Source organism: Colletes latitarsis, chromosome 10 (assembly GCF_051014445.1).
Source record: "Colletes latitarsis isolate SP2378_abdomen chromosome 10, iyColLati1, whole genome shotgun sequence".
NCBI classification, from domain to species: Eukaryota; Metazoa; Arthropoda; class Insecta; order Hymenoptera; family Colletidae; genus Colletes; species Colletes latitarsis.
In genome coordinates, this window is record NC_135143.1 from 2431029 (window position 1) to 2453312 (window position 22284).

The following is a 22284-nucleotide window of genomic DNA, read 5'->3' on the forward strand; positions in this document are numbered from 1 at the left end:
ACTCAAATACTGAAAACAAGTGAAATAGTAACCGATTTGCTGTTACTGCGACCATTGGCTCGAATAGATCAGGAATATTTACATTTCGTGTGTTTATGTAAGCTGTGTTTACTATCCGAAGTCGCCGAAGATTTTTAAAATACTTTTCACCAGTAATATCTATTAGTTATTGGACTTCATATCGAAATGCCATAAGTATTTACGAATCGAAAATACAGAATATAGGAGCGAAATTCGCACAGTTATAAATTCAATGTTTGATCGCTCTCAATCATGTATCGTCAAGAACGGTGGACATTTTGACATAGAATATTAATTAACTCTGGAGATGACGATATCAGATAGTAAATACATTGATCTATTCGAGCCAATACTCGAAGTAGCAGCAAGTTGATTACTATTCCATTTGTATTCTGTATTTGTGTTGTAACTTCTAATAAAGCTTTAAATGACCTATGTTTATAAACATTTGTTTCTCATTTAATGCCATAGAATATACTGATAAAGTTTGAACATTAAAACCACCCTGTATATACGAATAGGTTGTCGGTCGAGCACTTGTGAGAGTAACTAGAGCGTAGCCCTCTGGTGGCGAGCGCCGAGACGTGTTGTCACGTATAACGATTCTTTTGTTTATTAAAATTTTTGTAACTATGTTATCTTTAAGTCATTCTTGAAATCACAAACATTAAAAAAAGGTGAACAAAAATGTCATTTTATTTTTCCTTAAATTTTCGGATTCCTGGGCTAGCTTGCCTACATTAGAAAATATCGGGTGACAAAGTGTTGACGTTATATTATTATTAGTTTTAGTTATTTTAATTAATGTTCCAAAAAAGAATTTAAAAAGATCAACGAGGAAAATGACTGTTTCAGTGGTTGATCAAGTGCTTGTGAGTAAGGTATAGGTTGAGCGTAGCTCTCTGGTGGCGAGTGTGGGAAGTGTCGCCACAATATATTATTCTCTAAACGTTTCTTATACCATTGAATACGTTTGAGTTTGCATTTTTGAAACATATTATAGTTCTTTTAATAACGTAGTCAATTGTAGTTAAAATATTTAAAAATAATAAAAAACCTCATTTTTATCGATAGTCAGTTACTGTAAATATCATGAATATGTAGGTAATTAAAATTAACTTAGTCAATGATGGGCAAACTACGGTCCGCCTAGAGTTTTTATCCGGCCGATTTAAGGGCGTGTTCCGTTTTTTGCATATGCGAAAATTTCCATAGAAAAAATACTTTTTCGCGTATGTAAAATATAGTTGTGAGAATTTATATAGAAATTGATTATAAAAACTTTTACATGTGCATAAAATGAAACTCGCCCTAATAAACGTGCATAAGATTATTAAAATATACTTATTTGTTTTTATATTTAAATTACAAAGAAAGAAAATAGAAATAAGATTTTGAAACAAGAATTCATTGCTTTTTATAATCAATTATATTGCTCCACTCCCAAAAAAGTTTGCCTATCGCGAGACTAAATTGTCACAAAACAGTTTATTTCTATGTACGTACAGAAACAATATAAAAGGGACAAAACAAATTACAGTTAATTAAATGAATATAAAATATATGCAAAGCAAAACATGAAATTTCATGAATAAACAATATATAAAAAGAACTATAAACAAAAAGTAAATAAATATAAAAAGGAGTAAAGGAATTGAGTATTTCTAAAAAATTTGAAATTACATATAATTCAGTCTGAATTATTTTCACTTGACAAAAATTGTGAACATTCCTAAAACATAAATAAATATGTACACAAAATGTCAAAATTAAGAAGCATATACTCTTTTTCTAAAAAAAAATCCCTAAAAAGACCAAAAAAATGAAACTCTAAATTAGAATTCCCTTTTAAATCTAAAAGACTCTCTATAATATATGTATAATCGAGAAGATAGTCTTAAACTTTTTGTCCGTTACTGTACATTTTTGGCATTGATTCAGCAAGCTACTATGATTTTTCATTCGAGATTCCCCCGAATTGTTGACGATGCCAAAGTGAATGGACCGGTCGATTGTCCAAGTGGAAACAGAAATCGACACATCGGGGTTTTCCAGTCGAGCCTCTTCTCCCGTGGTTGTCAATGACGATGAAAATATTTAATGACTCGGCTCAGGCGCGTTAACGGCAGAAAATCGAATCGTCAAAACCGAACCGACGAGGCACACGATCATCGAGGCAACTGTAAACAGATGCTTATCACGTTCTTTCGAATCTCGCCTACGTTGAACGTCCTACCGTTTCGCATTAAGCCGATGGCGTTGGAAATAGAATTTCATGACTATTTGTTGGCAACGTTTGAACATTCCAATGGAAAGTCAGGATATCAGCCGTGCCGCGGAATACAGTGCAGCTGTATAAAAGACGTCCCTGTAAATTGTGGCGTAAATTGAAAATGTTTTGAAGGTACGAAGCGGTATTTGCTTTTCAGCGAACATTTCACCGGCACGGTTGGCACTTCGAATTTCAGCAAAGTTTCGCTTGGCCTTTTATTTTCTGATCATTTTACAGGTCGAGTCGCTATAGCTTAGCAATTTAAATGACTCTTTCGTTTTGGATATTAGAACGAAACGAGGGAAAATGGGCTCTGTTTACTAGAGCACGTCGAACGTAAAGATAAGTTTTTAGAAGTTTCCGGGAAAAACCAACTGTTAATATTTTTCCGGTAATCCTTTTGTTTGGAATCGAAATTTTCACGCTTATTTAACAACCGGGCTATCCCTGTTTTCGTGCTCAGATATAAAATGTATAGTTTCGGTTCCATGCTTATTCAAAATTTTTAATTTTGTATTTATGGAACTCGAATATAATTTTAAAGGATTCGTGATAAAAAAATTGTATGAATATAATGTAATTTACTGTTGTAAATATTTTTTACTGAATCGTGACTGTAGAGAAAGTGCTTTGAGAATAATTATGTATTTATATTCCGCAATATATTATTACTACTGTTTATTCCAGTATTCATAATTACTAATATTAAACGTCAATTAATAAGAGCAATCATTGACGCCAATTCTCTTGGGTTCAAGTTTCATCGAATATCACTATAAGTTTCAATATTACTAAAATTAGATGAGTCAAAAGTTTCGGAAAAGCTTAATTAGTTTGTCGAATTTAGAGGTTTACGATTATATTCTAACCAGTACAATTTGTTAGTAATTTTATAATAATTTTTCGTTTAATTTCAAATGATAATTAAAATAGCTCGAAATTTCCTCGTATAATACGAAGAATACCCAGTCTACTACTATTTAAAATACTATGATTCTTCTTTGGTGACTTATACTATACAGGGTGTTCGGCCACCCCTGGGAAAAATTTTAATGGGAGATTCTAGAGACCAAAATAAGACGAAAATCAAGAATATAAATTTGTTGACTGTGGCTTCGTTAAGAAGTTATTAAAAAATTAAATTAAAAAATTTCAAATTATTCTGAAAAAATTATTTTTGGTTGCGGGGTTCAATTACAATCATTTTGGGTAAATACAAATACCCCTAAAAATCCTATCGACTTTTGAGAAAAAAATTCGAGTAGGTGCTGAAATTTTTTAACGAAGAAAAAATTTTTCAGATCGTTCTAAAAAAATTATTTTCAGTTGTGAAGGTCAATTACAATCATTTTTGGTCAATAGACACATCCCCGAAATCCTATGCATTTTCGAGAAAAAAATGCCTAATCGAATATGTAATTTATGGCCAGAAATGTTGCCCGAAAATGTCATGGGAATTTTTAAAATGTTATAACTTCTGAATGAATTGGAGGATTGTAATGCTTCAAATAGTAAACAACGCGTATTTAGGTAAAGAATATGTAGAAATTCTAAGAATATTCGAAAAGTTGTTCCTTAACCTCGTAAAGTGACAAAAAGCCGTGAATAATGGTCCAATTTTCAAACAGCCATAACTCCGATAATAGTGAATATATTTCAATGAAACTTTTTTCTGAAGTGGAGCTCATGGGTACCTATAAAAGAGTATTAGACAACTTTTCTGTAAAACGTCAAACAAAATTATTAAAAATCAGAAACGAATTTTTAAGAAGAGTCAACAGGGGTAGTGCTTACATTTTTCGGCAAAAGAAAATTTTTTCAAATCGTTCTGAAAAAATTATTTTCATTTACGGGGGTCAATTACAATCATTTTTTGTGAGTAGACATATCCCCGAAATCCTGCGCATTTTCGAGAAAAAAAATTCATTTCAGTTAATAACTTCTTAACGAAGCCTCTATCAACAAATTGGTATTCTTGATTTTCGTCTTATTTTGGCCTCTAGAATCTCCCATAAAAATTTTTCCAGGGATGACCGAACACCCTGTATATGCCCGTTTAAACGACATTTATCTCTTTATGGAAACAAAAATGCTTTTCGTGGATTGATATGTTAAACAAAGGCGGGAAAATACGTTTCGAAGTACACGTGTTCGACCGTGTGACATTTATTCTCTTTTGAAAAATCTTGACCAACGGTAGCAGGTAAATATTTTCGCGACATACAGTTAGCGCCGGAAAGGGGATTTCATGGTTGTTCGCTATCGGAATGGCGATGTCGGAAGTCCGGTTCGTCGGATAAAATTAAAACAAATTCCAAACGCCATAAATAAAAGCGCCCCAGGGAGGGATACATAACAAAAATCGTGAAGAATGGATACTTGGCCCAGTTATTGTTTTGCTTTTCCCCCGATAACCACCGATTTCCAATTTAAACAATGCATTTGACAAGTCGCTTAAATTCTGTTACGTTCTTCTTCTAATTTTGAAAAATATTTTCTGCGAAAAACTCCCACCAAATACATAGACGGATTACCGAAAATATATAAAATTTTTGAACCGGTACAGTTACAGAATTTATTATATCGGATTCGTCAACAAATTATTTACGCTGGCAACTTCGATTATTTTTCATTCATCGGTTTCCCATTTTTTCTGTTTTTATTCCAAGCTTAGAACTGTTTCAATGTAGACAAATATTACTAAATAGGTTTGTTTAAAGGGTACCTTCTTTCAAAATTAAAAATTTTAAAAACTTCTAAATTTTATAGTTTCAAAAATTTTTCACAAATTGGTTTATCGCAAAGTGCACATATCGTTTTATCCTTATTAAGTAATTCCTTCAGCGAAACTGCTTCACAATCCAACTAAAATTCGACTTTTCTCAAGTAGATTACAATACCATACATTACCACTTATGTTCATTATGTATTGTCACCGTGTGAATAATGCAATAAAATTTTGATTGGATCCGTCTGAAACGTGGTAGATCTAGAAAATTCTGGAGATTTTGCAAAATTACACATTCTGGAGACGAGGTCAGCGCTGTATCCAATGGCATAGAGTTTAAATTCAAGTACAGTGAGCTCTCGAATTATCTTGGATTGCGCGTAGAAGCAAATCTTTTCTGGGATACGCGGATGTTTAATTTAATCGGTCAAAGTCTCGAATAAATGCACGACGTTCTGTGTTTGGAGGTTAATACTTATTCGTTATTGTTTGGCGTTCGTGTGAAACGCGTTTCGAAATGCACGAATGTGTATGCCCTCGTACGTTGCTTTATTACTATGGAGTGCAGAGACTTACAGCATTACTTACGATAGTAATCTCGTAACGTACAGCATGTTCCACCTGAGCGGCGAATAAACCGCAGGAGATAACTTTTTCATTTATATTGCATGCGCAGTTTACATGTATACTTTAATTACGAAAGTTAAGTAGCACTTTTGAAAAAATATTGCAGCCACGAAGATTACCGTTAATCGTGGATCTTACGTAATAAGAATATCTATGTCCTTTTTGTGAAATACGGTTTGTGTAAAATATGGTATTTCGTAAAATGGTAAACAATTGTACTCGCGATAAGGTTTTGTTTTACGCCACGATTTTATTTTATTTCTTTATACATTTTTGCGTGGGATATTGTTATAGTATACCAGGAGTCAATTATAAAAATGTGCAAGTCGTGCTTGAATTTAATAATCCGTGCGTTTGTTAATTATGGAAGAAGCGAATTTCAATTTGTTTTTTTCTATAGACTTGTTTAATTTTAATTATCTCCCGTGCAATTAAATATGTCGAATATTGTTGTCGCTACTACCTTTGAGGATGTATTAAATTATTCCATTGTTTCGTACACGTGTTGAAATATTATTGAATTCATCTCAGATAATAGAGGAATATAGGTCATATTATTATATCCTTGACCTGTGTATGTAAATACGCCAAAGAAATTGAGTTTCGTATTTTCTAAATATTTTTCGAATCCTCACAATTTTTACTTTGAACGTGTTTTCTTCGAACTTTCAATTGCAACGAAACCTAGTCTGGTGTTTTAATTAACTCGGATTACGCAGTTAACAAAACATCGATTATGACCGCTCGGACCAAATATAAATCATAAATGGAGTAAATTTTAGTTTTGCAGAATGAAATTTCTTATAAGTTTTGCAAATTAACCCTTTCACAGATCACATTGACATTTCGTCATTGCAATTTAATCCTTTCACAAATCATATTTACCTTTTTGCACTAAAAATTATCCCTTCTGCAAATTATATTTATCTTATTGTAAATCAAGTTTTAAAATCATATTAAAATAAAATTTGTTGTTCAAAATCATTTTAAAATAAAAAAGTCGAGTTTCAGAATCATTTTGTGGTAAATTAATCCTACAAATCATTGCACTAAAAATTAACCCTTCTGTAAATTATATTTATTATACTGCAAAACAAATTTTAAAATCGTTTTAAAATCAAATTTGTTGATTAAGATCTTGTTAAAATAAAAAATCAAGTTTTGGAATCATTTTGTAAGTGACTCAAAAGTGAAGCAATACATCTTGTCATTTTCTGTGATTTTATTTGTATTTAAAACACAAAGGATGACCAATTGATACTATTAGAGTTTGATAACTGTTTTATGTTATTTTTTGTTTAAATATTATAACATACAGACAGTATAATATTTGTTTAGAAATAACATCTTTACGTTAGATTTTTTAAATTCTATTGAAACTTGATTTCCAAAAGGATGAATTTGATTTGCATGAAATTTAATTTTTGAGAATACGAAATTAATAAAGGATTCTTAATAGACAAATAGTGAATTCTGTTGATTATAAATCTTACGAAACGTAGTTCGAATCCAATGAGAAAGTCGATGATTTAATAAACCGTAATTGGAGGAATAACATTTAATAAATAACATTTATTCTTTATGGAAACAAAAGTGAACAGGGAAAAGGAAAAAGCAAAGTAACTCTTACTCGTATTCGTACACTATAATCATTATTAAGTGATTCACTATAAATTAGAAAAAGTGGTATGAATCCATTTTTTCAAACATTGAGATATTTAAGGGTTAATATTTGAATAAATTAAATATATGTAGTAGTCTCTTACGGGAAAGTCAGGAATCGTAATCAAACACTGACGCGTAATATGGATATATGTACATATACATATGTATACAGGGTGTTCGGCCACCCCTGGGAAAAATTTTAATGGGAGATTCTAGAGGCCAAAATAAGACAAAAATCAAGAATACCAATTTGTTGATGGAGGCTTCGTTAAAAAGTTATTAACAATTAAATTCAAAAATTTCAAATCGTTCTGAAAAAATTATTTTCGGTTGCGGGGGTCAATTACAATCATTTTTGGTAATTACACATACCCCCGAAATCCAACGCACTTTCGAGAAAAAAATTCCTTACTGAAAATCTAATTAGGTGTCTAAATTTTTCGACAGAAAAAAAAATTTCATATCGTTTTGGAAAAATTATTTTCGGTTGCGGGGGTCAATTACAATCAGTTTTGGTGGATAGACATATCCCCGAAATCCTACTCACTTTCTAGAAAAAAATTCGAGAAGGTGTGAAATTTTTCGACAGAAAAAAAAATTTCATATCGTTTTGGAAAAATTATTCTCGATTGCGGGGGTCAATTACAATCATTTTTGGTGAATAGACATACCTCTGAGATCTTGCACATTTTCGAGAAAAAAATTCAGTACACGCAGAATTTTAAACGTTAATTAGTTTTTAACGAAGCCTCAATCAACAAATTGGCATTCTTGATTTTCGTGTTATTTTGGCCTCTAGAATCTCTCATTAAAATTTTTCCCAGGGTTGGCCGAACACCCCGTATATATGTATACATATATATATTTAAATTAGAAACCACACTGAACAGATATAAAGTACATATACTAAATCGGCACCACGACCGTAACATAAATTCATAAAGCCAATACGTGGTTCGCGCCTCGAACGTTACCACGCGACTCCATTCTTTGTCCGTTGATCGGCACTCTTCGCGGATCATCGGAAACCTTCGTCGAACGTTAGGCATTTGTTTTGCATCGTCACCGACGATTTGCTACGCTCGTCGGTCAAATGCATCGAATCTCGCATACCATTCTCAAATATATGTATACATATAATTTGTCAACGTTCGTGCCACGTTGGAAACGCCAATTCTCGTATGATCACCACTTTTCTTAAATAAAATTAAATAGAAGAATAGATATCATCATGTCGATGATTTGATAAACCTTAATTGGAGGAGGGTACATTAAATCGTAAAAGTCAGACGGAAGAAGACGTTTGAAGCGAGAATACAGTGGTAATGAGTCTGCTATTGGTCCCATCGCTAGTCGGGGGCAGCACTTGAAACTCGTCGTTCGCAGCCATCGCGACGGAAACTCGTGCTTACCGAAACAAACTTCGGTCGCGTCCCAGGCATGACGGAGACTTGAAGCTAGGCACCGAATACTTTTTTTCGCGACAAGCGGGGATACGAGATTTCGTGGCCGCTCGGCGTCGAGAAGGCTATGTCAGAAGTGTCGAGCGTCCGTCAAAATTCAGAATATTCACGTCGCCGTCGTGTGAGAGCCCTTCTGGCGCATACCGCGAGTCTTGAGAGCGGCTCGTACAAAAAATATGTGTAATTAAAACTCGACGCTTCGGGGGATGCTCCGGGAACACGAGGAAAGGGAAAACGAAAAGGGGCGAAAGCGAGACGGCTAAGAAGCGATAGAGGCATCCAGACGACGACGGGACCAGCGAAAGGTTAGAGGCGGAATAATCAGCAGTCGAGATCTCAAGTAATAACGATGTTAAGTCTCGAAACAGTCTCGCCCAAAGACTTAACCCTTTCCCTTCTCGATCCTTCCATTCTCATATTTTTCACAAAATTTTAATAATAGTATCAAGGATTCTCGACGTGATAAATTTCCATCCCCCCTTTTTTTTAGAGAATAGGAAGTGTTGACGTTATATTATTATTAGTTTCATTTACTTGAACTAATGTTGCAGAAAAGTATTTAAAGAGATCAACGAGGAAATTGACTGTTTCAGTGGTCGATCAAGTACTGGTGAGAAAGGTACAAGTTGAGCGTAGCCCTCTAGTGGCAAGTATGGGAAGTGTCGCCACAATATATTATTTTCTAATCGTTTCTTATACCACTGAATTCGTTTGAGTTTGTATTTTTTAAATTTGTTATAGTTGTTTTAAGAATACAGTCATTCAGGATTTAAAAGAAAATGCAAAAATGTAATTTTTACCGGTAGTCAGCCGCTATAAATATCATAAATATATAGATAATTAAAACTGACTACGTTAATGCTGGGCAAACTACGGCCCGAATACATATTGTTTACAAAATTTAAACAAGAATAGTATCAAGAATTCTCGACGACCATGCTCAAATGTCCATGCCTCCTGTTTTTGGATAATACAATTTTTAAATAATTCTGGATTCTTGAAAATTCTTTGCAATCTTGAACATTTTAGAAAATATTAGCAAATAAAAAAGTAGGATACTGACATGGGATCACGAACTGTTCGACTTCGATTTTTATGTGTTTTTGCAGAATGATAGAGTGATTCTGTTTTATATACAGGGTGTTCGGCCACCCCTGGAAAAATATAGTTTAGTCAATAAACTTCGAGGCACCAGATCGAATCTGTTCATACAGAATATACTTCTTTCATTTTTTAATTTCATATATGGGTGACAAAATTTTTGACTTTGGAACTAAAACAATTAATTCTCAAGCTGAAATGTTAAATGAAATAAATTTGAATAGGATTCATAAATTTTAGCGAGGTAATGAAAATGAGTACTGAAACAAATTTTAATTTATGTAATTTACAATTGTGTAAAAATTAAAGCTTTGGTATCGTAAAAAATTTTGCAGTTTTAGTCTAACAATCAACGTGTTAATTGTACTACACAACGAAGAATGACAAGTATCATACATGTTACTAGAAACATCAAACTGGCAAATATTCAATATTGCAAATTTATTAGTGACTATAATATATATTAGTCATGTATAGAAGAAATTTTCTCTTTGTAAAAAAAATAAATACAGTATTAAAGCATGTAACTTTAATTATCTATATTTAAAAAATTATTGAATATCTACACTTAATATTTTACATATACCAAAAGTCCTCGCCTTCTGAGTAATTTTCCCAACCCTTAAAATAATAAAACACAAAGTAATAAACGTACGTCTAACGTTATATTAACGTAAACATATCAACCAATATTTGTTTAACAATCAGGTACATCCTCTTTTATTTGCTGTTATTTTGATCGTACGATTTGACAGTGATTTAAAAAGTTTTTTACAGTATTATCTTGTATTAAGTTGCTCCATTCCGTTACGATAGATCGTTTCAATTTGTTAATGTTATCGTATATTGCTCGAGCAAATTGTTACGGCGAAACATATATATTTTCATTTTTGGAATAAGCCTGGACAAGTCTTGCATGAATAGATGCTTCATTTTGATGGAAAATGGATCTACTTTCGGAAATGCGTTCTGCGTCTTTATTAATTTGTTTTTGTATCAAATTTAATTAATTTCTGCTGTTTACCTTACCATGGATAAATAATTTTCGATCTTACCGGAATTCCTGATTCCGACCCAAATTATTACATTTTCATTCTCCAGTTATTGACGAATTTTCGATAATATTTATAATTCAAACCATCAGGACCGTTCAGATTGAATTTCTGTCTGTGAATGTAATTTTTCAATTTCATTCTCTCAGTATTTCTACATGATTATAGTTCACGCGAACGCTTGAAACGCCATCACTGGCACCTTCCGGAGAACCTTCCACGTTGTTAATCAAGAGTCGGAGGTTGTACACAAAAATATCGTGTTTTTGATACCGTCGATGGCCTTCCATAACTTTTCTTTTCGTCGTCAAAAAAACATCTAGTGATCGATCAATTATGTATTTACAAAAGCACATTCGCCACTACGTATGTTCGTATCGAGTGTCAATGTCGATATATCGATACTGTTGTTGATGACGTTGATATATGGTACTCTTACTCGTAGATTTATTCAAATAACTTCCTTTCATTCGCAGTTCTTATTCGAAAATTATTCTGAAGAATTTATACAACAAGTTTTATGTTATTGAATATACTAACGTAAGAATTATCTATTTCTTAATTCGCATAAAGAATTTATTTGATAATAATAAATTTTATGTTATCGAATACAGTACCGTAAAAATGTATTTTTTTCACGTTTTTTATTAGAATAATATGAAGTTAAGTAAATTTTAATACGGTATACAGAGACTTTCTCGACTGACTTTAGAATGAGTTTACAATATTTTGTGAAATAATTAAAAAATCATCGTTTTTTTCGTTACAAGGGCTATTAACATTAATAGGAACTCTCTTGAATCGAGGAAAAACGAATTCCGAATTTAAGACACGATGGAAATGCTCAAAGACAAATTATGGACTCTTTGAGGAGGTCCCAAAATGTCGAGAGGAAGTTTCCATGGAAAGGAATTGAAAATTATGGACAGAATAAACGATCCGTTAAGCCATCGAAGTTATCTACTAAAGTTAAACGAGCGGTTTTGAGGGAAATTTCGCAAATGGGAATGTCGCCGTACCAAATTGCCTAAAGATTAGAATTTGGAGAATATACACATAGTCAAAACAATATAAAATGCTTGAAAAAATTGAAGCTTTATAAGTATTATATCCAGAAAAAGTTTCTTACAAAAATTATCTTACTTGTTAGATAAATGCAAATTTTATCCAAGTCTTAAAATTTACTTGCAGTAATAAGTTTGTTTATTTAATAAAAGTGTAACTTCTGGAGTCACAACCAAGGTAGCCACATTTCACACACGAAACAATAGATCCATTTTTCCCCCCTTTTTGGTTACAAAAGAAAAATAGAATTAGTAAAGAAAATGTATTTGTAACCTCGTGGAATCGTAGTTGACCAAACAAAGAACCCAACAACAATGAAAATCCATTATTCGTGAGATGTCAATTATCTTTATTTGCAAAGATTAATTTTAAATTGCGTCTAGAATTTCAATTTCATCCAGAGCCGTTCCATATTTTATTTCAATGCTTCTTTTTTTTATATCTAAATCTTTAATTTTATTTCCTATAGTCTCCATCGAAGCTGTATTTATAAATTTTCAATTTTCTATGTTTATGCGTGAAAATGATTTCCGGTCGGGGCTTATACTAGGGGACTCATGAGTAAGGCAATTCTAGCAGACCCTGCCTTATACGCTAGAACATTGGATGGTCGATCGAGGAGTGTATACAGGGTGTTCGGCTACCCATGGGAAAAATTTTAATGGGAGATTCTAGAGGCTAAAATAAGACGAAAATCAAGAATATCAATTTCTCGATTAAGGTTTCGTTAAAAAGTTATTAAAAAATTTCGAATCATTCTGGAAAAATTATTTTCGGTTACGGGGGTCAATTATAATCATTTTTGGTGAATAGGCAAACCCCCAAAATCGTACACACCTTAGAGAAAAAAATTCGAGTAGGTGCTGAAATTTTTCGACGAAATTAAGAAATTTCAAATTGTTCTAAAATATTATTTTTGGTTGAAGGGGTCAATTACAATCATTTTTGATCAATACACTTATATGAAAATATAATTTTTGGCCAAAAATGGTTCTCCAAAAGTTCATGCGTATGTTTAAAAAATCATAACTTTTGGAGGGGTTAAAGGATTTTAATGATTCAAAATTCAAACAATGCGTATCTGGGGATCTATATCTAGAGCCCCATAAAAATGAGCCGAAAAAATACGTTGGATGTAAGGTCTTCTCGTATATTTCGCCTGTGGTGAGAATTACTATCGCGCGCACGCAGTTGTTCGCAGATTGCCGTTCTACAGGCGGAACTTTAAACGTTCATAACTTTTTAACGAAGCCTCAATCAACAAATTAATATTCTTGATTTTCGTCTTATTTTCGCCTCTAGACTCTCCTATTAAAATTTTTCTCAGAGGTGGTCGAACACCCTGTATACATATACTTGTAGGTGGTCGGTCGAGTACTTGCGAGAGAGACAAGAGTGTAGCCCCCTGGTGGTGAGCGCAGAAGGTGTCGTCACATACATATATTACGACTTCTCTGTATACCAAAACTTCTCTAACTTTGTCAACTTTGCAAATTTTAATTCAATATTTTAAAGTAATTCTTAAGACCCCAAACATCAAAAGGAGACGAGAAAAAATGTCATTTTATTTCTTCTTAAACTTTCGGATTACTAGGCTATTTAACCCACCTCAGAAAATATAAAGTGACAAATTGTAGTTCCATTTATTGCTGCATTTATAAATTTCCGATTTTCTATGTTCATGCAATGCAACCGTGCGTAAAAATTACTTCCTCACCGAGGATCGTTATTTTGTGCTTTTCCAGTACCTGGATCGGGGGTGTAGCTAGACGACAGGAAAGAAGAGTGGTAAGCAAAATGTGCGACAAGCGTTTGTGCGCTTGTGAAAAGAAACAGAAGGCGCGGACGATACCCGGCTTCATGGCTCTAGACGATGAGAGACTGAAGGCTCTCGAGGATGCCTACTCAGAGTACGCGACGATCGATAGCGGGTCTTTGTTGAAGAAACACTTGAGCCAAGCGATTTTCGATAACCTGAAGGCACGCGTGACCAGCAACGGATCCACCTTGATGGACGTGATTCAGTCCGGTTTGAAGAATCCAGACTCCCACGTCGGCATTTACGCCGCGGATCAACAGGCCTACGACGTTTTCGGCGATTTGTTTAATCCCGTGATCGAGGAGTATCACGTTAACTTTGCGTCCGACGACGTTCATCCTGATCTAGACTGGGGAACGCCCGAGGAGCTCGGTGATCTTGATCCCGACGGAAAGTACGTGATCTCGACGAGGATCCGTTGCGCCAGGTCGGTCGAAGGATATCCGTTAAATCCCACCATGACTAAGGCTCACTATATAGAACTGGAGAGAAAGGTATATAAAGATTGAAAAGCCGATTGTAATATGAACGGGGCATTCGATGCTACCGGGATAGAATTCGATTTTAACGCTTGTATGGTTGTCGTAAAAAAAATCGTTGGATCTTTTCAGACTGGGGCCTTCCTTTGGTTAAAATTTAACGGCGTGTTTCATTAATCCCTCTGTTCTTTTTTTTATTTATTATGCTGTGTAAGATCCCACAGGATTATCAATGAGAGAAATTGATGCCTAAAATATGAGCAGTTGACCTTTTCACTCGAGCACTGAGTTCTGTCTGGTAAACGTTTAACGCACACCGTCAACTGATCGAGACTGTTCACAGTTAAAGGGTTAACAATAGTAACTATAATTGAATGAAAGAATGCTACATATACATTGTTGAATCAGTGAATCAAAGTAATGAAAATTAAAAATTAATTATGAATACAAAATCTGATTGAAAAATTAAAAAATAATCAGTAAAGAAGATTCACCTATTTCAGGTAAAATCGTTTTATTCTGAAACTGGATCTCAGTATATTGGTACTCCAACTTTATACCTTATGTTCATGGCTTGCATGAAATTATACGAACTTGTTTGAAATTGTTTGAATTAACAATTTCAGCTTCAAAATTACTTTTTTTTCTATGTCAATTCAATTTTAACAATTTATTTTATGTTTTTCTATTAATAAAAATTCCAGAGAATCGTTTGAAGGTAAAATACAAAAATAGAAATGATTTTTTGCTTGCTCAGCATTTCTCTCATTCAGTTGTATTTAAATGATGATAGAATTGACTATATCTGTATTTTACTAATATTTTCAAAGACAGAACATTTTTAACAAACGTTTCTTTCTTCTACACTTGTTTTACCATTTTCTAAATATAATTTACAACATTGGCAATATCTGATCGAACAGTTTAAGAAGTTTGAGAATGTTGGATCGCAACGTTCGCGAGGATCCAATTATATTTGTTTTGAATGCGTGGTTGTACCGCGGAGTTCGTCGTTCCAAAGTCTCGTTTAGAAGTTGCAACGTTGAAAGAGCTTTTTGAACGTCTTATTGGCATTCTACTTACAAGCTTTAGATGAGGACCTTTCAGTTTTGACGCTTTTCAGAATTGTAAAAGATGTGGAAAAGGTGTGGAAAAAAGGGAGGAATTTGTAGAGGAACACGAAACGTGAAAGACTGAATTCTCACGAAAAGCATTTTTAGAATCATATTTCGCACACTAATATTTGCAATGGTTAGTTTATTCGATTAAAATGTTGATTTGATGCATAAACTTGGGGGAAAGTAGTCAAAGAATCTTGTTAACATTTTGTTTATTTAATTTCTTCGATAATGGAACGAACGGAAAGCATCAACAACGGAACTAATAAAACAAATTAATGAAGAAATTGAGAGAAAAATTACTGCGGAAGAGAAAATTGGTGGACATTGAACGATCGATTGTAAATTGAATGAAGTCCGTGGTGCCGGGAAGTTATTTCCGTTAAAGAAAGAGAAAACACACAACTTTTATTGGTTCACATTTTATATTATTAAATATAAAAGAAAAAGGTTTAAACTCTTCAAAATTTATTTTCACTGAATTTCTATGTAATACTGTGGTAAATCGGCGTTAATATAAATAATTTATGAATTGTCTGGCGATGGAGACAGAATACGGATTAAAATTGGACCACCTTCAAATTCGTCCAAACTTATTTTTGATTCAACTTCATACTTTGGTAAAACGTCGACTGTATAAGTAATTTATAAATCGTACGATTATAAAGACAGAATATGGGTCAAAATTGACCCACGTTCATCGGCAAAATGTTAAATAGCATGTGGCGCTGCTTTGCTGGTGGTAGAATCTTGAAAGTCGGTCGATGAATGTATACATATTCAGGGTGGGGCGATAACTATGCCCACTTTGAATATCTCCGTTATTTGTAATAATGTGAAAAAATGTTACATACAAAACTTGCACGGTACAGAGGGGGACACATTGTGATACAAACATTTTTCGAGTGGGTGGAGGCATAGAGGAGATTTCAAGGTCATCTTCATTTTTTTAAATGGAATGCTATATTTTTTTTATTGCGATGTGATAGCGGGTGTTGAGACGACTTCATCAAGCTATCCTTGAAGGTCATGCAAGGTCAAATGTGGTAGTAAAATAAACTCTCTTACATTACAGAAGATGTTCGAAATGGTGACTGTTTGCGTCAATACAAAGTTGCAGTCTTCGTATCGCTGCATCACGTGCCTGTCTTATCGTCTCTGAACTTATTCTAGCACATGCTGTACTTCATAAATCCTTACTTTCATGAAAACGAATGATCTTGTAACATTGTTTATGTTGTGGCAATACATCGCGTGTAGCTAGAAATGTAAACATTACGGCAGTTCGTAACAATGACATGAAATATCGGTAGTCAGTCTCAGTGGATTGTTAAATCAAGTAACAGTGTGATTATCAAAATGAAGATTTCTTTTGAAGACTAAGTGGATATGATCCTCATTTATGGAGAAATGCGACAAAATTCGATAAGAGCTGCAGCCTTGTATGCTGAACGATATCCAAACTGTACACATCCTTCGCACCGAACATTTCAAAGATTGTGCAAAAAATTAAAGGAAACCGGAAGTTTGGGTACCCCTAAGAGCAGTCGTCGTAAAAGAGCAACTGTCGAAAGAAATGAAGTTTCTGTTCTTGCAACTGTAGCTCGAAACCCGCAGATTAGTTCCTGACAGATTGAACGTGAATCGGCTATCAGTTGAAGGAGCGTACTACGAATCCTTGCACGACATAAATTTCATCTATACCATATTAGTCTCCATCAACAGTGTGGATTTTATGAATCGTGTTACATTTTGTCAGTGGGCTCTACAAAAAATACAAAGGAATGAAACATTTATTTCTTTAATACTGTTCACCGATGAAGCTACCTTTACTAACCATGGAAATCTCAATTTGCATAATATGCATTATTGGAGTCCCGATAATCCATGCTGGTTACGACAAGTTGAGCATCAACGACAGTGGTCAGTTAATGTGTAGTGCGGAATCGTTGATGATCAAATAATCGGACCACATTTTATAAATGGACATCTTACTGGCGAACGATATGTACACTTTATACGAAATACATTGGGGATTTTATTAGAAAATGTACCATTAAACATTCGCCAATTGATGTGGTTGCAGCACGACGGATACCCAGCATATCATGCTCGGAGAGTAAGAGATGCACTTATTGAACTTTATCCAAATCGATGGGTAGGACGTGAGGGATTAGTTTCTTGGCCAGCTCGCTCTCTAGACTTAACTTCATTAGATTTTTTTCTCTGAGGAGCATTGAAAAATGTTGTTTATCAAGAAGTACCCACTATACCAGAAAATATGAAACAACGGATAATTGCAGCATGTGCTAGAATAAGTTCAGAGACGATAAGACAGGCACGTGATGCAGCGATACGAAAATTGCAATTTTGCACTGTAATGTAAGAGAGTTTGTTTTACTACCACATTTGACCTTGCATGACCTTCAAGGATAGCTGGATGAAGTCGTCTGAACACCCGCTACCACATCGCGATAAAAAAAATATAGTATTCCATTTAAAAAAGTGAAGATGACCTTGAAATCTCCTCTATGTCTCCACCCACATGAAAAAATGTTTGTTTCACAATTTGTCCCCCTCTGTATCGTGCAAGTTTTGTATGTAACATTTTTTCATATTATTACAAATAACTGAGATATTCAAGGTGGACAAAGTTATCGCCCCACCCTGTGTAGCAATGGAGGGCTCGATCGAGCGCTTGTGAGAGCACGACGCCTCTGGTGGCGAGTATGGGAGGTGACGCCACTATACAGATTTATTAGAAATGTATTTTGAATATTCGTATGTTTAGTTTTGTATTAACTTTATTGGCCATGATTAATTAACTAAAAGGTCTAGTATTTTTAGAAATAGAAGGAAATCATTTGAATTCTTTGCCATGATAAATTAAAATGATTTTGAATCAGGTACATTAAAAGCGGTAAATTTGAATTGTATAAAAAGGACCGCCATATTTCCAACAGTCTAATACATAAGAAACAATGCAAATTAATTACAATTTTTACGACATAATAGGGGCAACGAAAGTGTAATTATTCGCGTGTTCGTAAGCATCTGATTGTTTTCTGCCGGTTCGGAAGGTCCCCGTTTCGTTAAGAAAGATAATTACTTTTTTAAATCGCATTTTATCTGCCTCGTTGTCGACCCGGTTACGACGATCAGGGAAAAGTATATAAATACTCGACAAACTGCTGAAATGGCCTCTCTAATCTGTTTACGCCGGTGAATCTTTCGTACTTTTAGGTGCGAGAGGCTTTAAATTCATTAGAAGGCGAACTGAAAGGAAGTTATTACACGCTCGCCGCGATGGATAAAGAAACACAACAACAGCTCATAGACGATCATTTTCTGTTCAAAGAGGGCGATCGATTCCTGGAGGCGGCCAACTCCAATAGGTTCTGGCCAGCTGGTGAGTAATGATCAACCTCTCTTTCGTCGCTAACTTCGTCGGAAACTTTAACCGTTTGATCGTCGGCACCGGCGTTAAAACTATTCGAAATTTATCATTTGACGGATTTTCCAGGGCGAATTGAAAGTGATTTCAATCGCAATGTTCCGCGCGGTGTGTGTGTTTCATAAACTATAGATTAAAGTCAACCGTGAATCCGAAATAACTATAAACTGTTCGTACGAGTACCTTAATCTATACTTAAAAGTCAGCTTTAAACTTGAAATTACTTTAAACCGACTGGAACGCTTCGATCGCACTATAGTTATCTTCTTCTCCCTCTTTGCTCTTGCTTTTACGAATCATGTATTATTAACAGGAAATCCGTGAAACTCTAACGGGATTATTTGCCACTCTTTTCAGCAGAACCGGCACGTTCGTAAGGGATAAGGGAAAAGTATTTGTTAGGGATTTCACAGAGACGAATGGACGAGTTTGCAACGGTGGACATTTGCTTAATTCCTTAACGCATGATTTTTTTCAACAAAATCGATTCTCTTTTCCACGCTATAGAATTATTTTAACAGATTCACGATGAACTTAGGTTTATTTTATTTAAGGTCTGATTAACAGCTAAGATGTTATATACATATATTAATGTCTTTTAAAAAACTGATACGTGTCATTATGCTTTCAATTAAGACCCTTAGCCTTGCTCGTGTCATTTTTAATTCTTTTCAAATCGCTGAGACAAATTGTTAATAATCTAAAAAAGTTCTTGAGCAGCTTAGATCTTAAAATGATAAATATACCTTATAAAAATCCAGAGATTTAAAAAATGTATGGAAAATAGAAATTTTCAGCGTTTCTTTATTCGGTATTTTAAGATAGCAAATGTTTTGAATTTTAGACTTGAATTCTTTTACTTTCAAGTTGTAATGGATAAGTTTCATTACGTTTTCTATCGAGTTCATTATCTCGCTGACATCATTGTGTTTCCCTGTAATAATTTCCTAGTATTCTTTTTGTACTGCAAAAAGGAATTTAAACAATGCGTAAAATATGCAAAAATATTATTGGAATATTTATCAAGCGTATCATTTTGATTCTATTTATTTCGTTCTTGTCTGAATATATTCTAAAATGTGATCTTGTTTACGGTACAATTTCAATTTAAATGGCAAATGTCAATTAGTTTTTTTCGTCATACGCAGTCGTACACTCGTCGTACAACAGCTAACAAGTTAAACTTATTTTATTCGACGAGAGTTCGCGTAAAACATTCAATTACAATGCTTGAAGTTCCTTCAGCTCGTTTGAAAACATTAATCCCCGGTAAGCTAAACGGTCGAAATTGGGGGTTCAAGTTTAAACGAAGATTAAGCCGAAAGTTTATAGGATTAAGGCACATTCGGCGAAGGACAGGTTAGTGAAATGGTGAGTTGACGAGCGCTGTGATTGTAACACCGATTTTTGCACCACTGTGTTTCGAATTCAACGAGATTCTAGTTTATCGCTTTAGAAAGTGGCCATTTTGAGAACAAAATTAAAGAATAATGAAATTATCTATATAAATCAGCGAAAATTCTAAATCATTTATCGAACAAATTCAATACTTCGATCATAAAAAATGATTTTTAATGGTATTTTTACAAAGTATAGTGTTTTATACTTTCTGTAATAGTTTTTATTAGTGGGATATAATTTAACAAATTTTGAGACGCGTAGCTAAAATATTAAATTGTTTTCTCATTGTTAAATGAACATTTGAGATCAACCAAGTGCAAAAATTAGTTTACTTTCGTTGCTAAAGATCAAGTAATTTGTTCAACCAAAAACATTGATTTATTCATGTCTTGGAATATTCTCAACATTTGTTCAAATTATGTTCCTGAAAAACAGAAATAGTTCCATGTCTTTATTAATGTACAGACTTTCTAATAAGAACATTTTTACTTCTAAAGTTACCTTCAAGTTTGAAAGTTCTAGACGTCTAATATAGAGAACAATAAAATTTACAAAATTTAGTTATTCAAGGGACATTTTTAATGCTTCGTGTCGTTCAAAGCTAGAAAAATTGTTTCTTAATGAATTGTGTTGTTTTTGAAACTGGTACAAAATAAAAATAATACTTATCAACGGTAGTGCTACGTTGTAAAGATTGCTTCTTGTATGATCATTGAAGTAAAGCTGCGTTGGCCACGATCAGTACAGGATATGGGTGACCGCTTTTTTTAAATAAAATAAAATAAAAGTAAAATAAATTAAATTAAATTAAATGAAAAACAAAATAAAACTACTTTGTAAGTAAAGAAAGGTAACCACAGTTATAGTTAAATAACATTTGGTAAAAATAAATAGGAAGAATTCATAAAAAAGTTTCTTTCTACGTATAGTGAATCACTATTATAGTTTACTTATACACTATTATAGTATAAATGGAAAAAGAATTCACAAGAGACAAGTTTGTTTTCACATATGACCATTACAGTGTATGAATACGAATAAGAGAAGTGTACGTGTTTTGCATTTTCAGAATGATCAGATTTCTTACGGTGCTAAAAGCGTATGGTTCCCCTAAACTCCAACCGAAATGCAAACTCGAAAATGTCGCGACCAATGACTGGCTTGTGGTTTCGTAATATGCCAGAAAGCCCCAGCCAAGGGTCACGTGATTAAGTGAATTTGCATTAGTGATTTTCATCACGATGGCCTTGGGAAATCTCTTTGCTGAAACTGCTCGAGAGGGTTAAAGGATATTAAACAGCTTAAGACACATATTCAAGAGAAAGCAATTCAAAGAGAATTTTCGATAGTAACCCGAAGGACTCATTGTCCTTGTCCCTCATCCCAAAACATAGTATCAACAAAAAGATCTATAATACACGTTTTCTTGCGTTTCAATCTCTTTCCGCGACTTTGTTTACGATGTTAATACACGCTTTCCGTGTGTGGGTGTACTTCGTCATTATTTTCTCTATATTAGCCAACAGTTGTGGCTTCTACCGCTTCTTATTGTTTCAAGTTCTCATCGAGATTTTAATTTGTTCTACATAATTTATTAGTACCTTCTGATTCGTTTCTTTAATACATTCGGTTTGACACATATGAGATGTTGAGGATAACAAAGGCATGGTTAGAGAAAACTTTTCAAAAATATAAAGAGTTACTAATATATAAGAATAAAATTTAAGTCAGGAATCATTAGTTACGCTCGACTTATGGAAAATTTTTAATATGTGTTTTTCTTTAACTATATCTCTGTTCTTCAAATATAGTAGTTACAAAATTACTCTCAGAGCTTAAATCTAACGTATATTTATTGTTTAAGGTTTCAATAGCGGTATTTCGAATTCTTTTGCAAATCCTCCAAAAATTTTGTAGAAACAATAGTTACGTGCTAGTTTTTCCGTACTATGTCAAACAGATATATTGTAATCGAACATTTTGTTCTCTGGTTCCGATTGCTATGTACGGGAAACTATC

The 22284-nt window shown here is 33.7% G+C and overlaps 1 protein-coding gene across 3 annotated transcripts in view; it reads left to right on the forward strand.

Annotated features, from left to right (window-relative positions):
* LOC143346032 (arginine kinase) overlaps nt 1–22284 on the forward strand; it is a 184607-nt gene that overhangs the window by 134076 nt on the left and 28247 nt on the right. The window contains exons 1-3 of one of the 3 annotated variants that reach the window (XM_076773751.1): nt 8579–9081; nt 13740–14307; nt 18654–18819. In XM_076773751.1, coding sequence (XP_076629866.1) covers nt 13792–14307; nt 18654–18819 — 682 coding nt within the window. In that variant the 5' untranslated portion in view covers nt 8579–9081; nt 13740–13791. Of the gene's footprint in view, nt 1–8578; nt 9117–13739; nt 14308–18653; nt 18820–22284 lie in introns of those variants that run through there. The other 2 variants (XM_076773752.1, XM_076773753.1) reach the window with 2 other exon arrangements.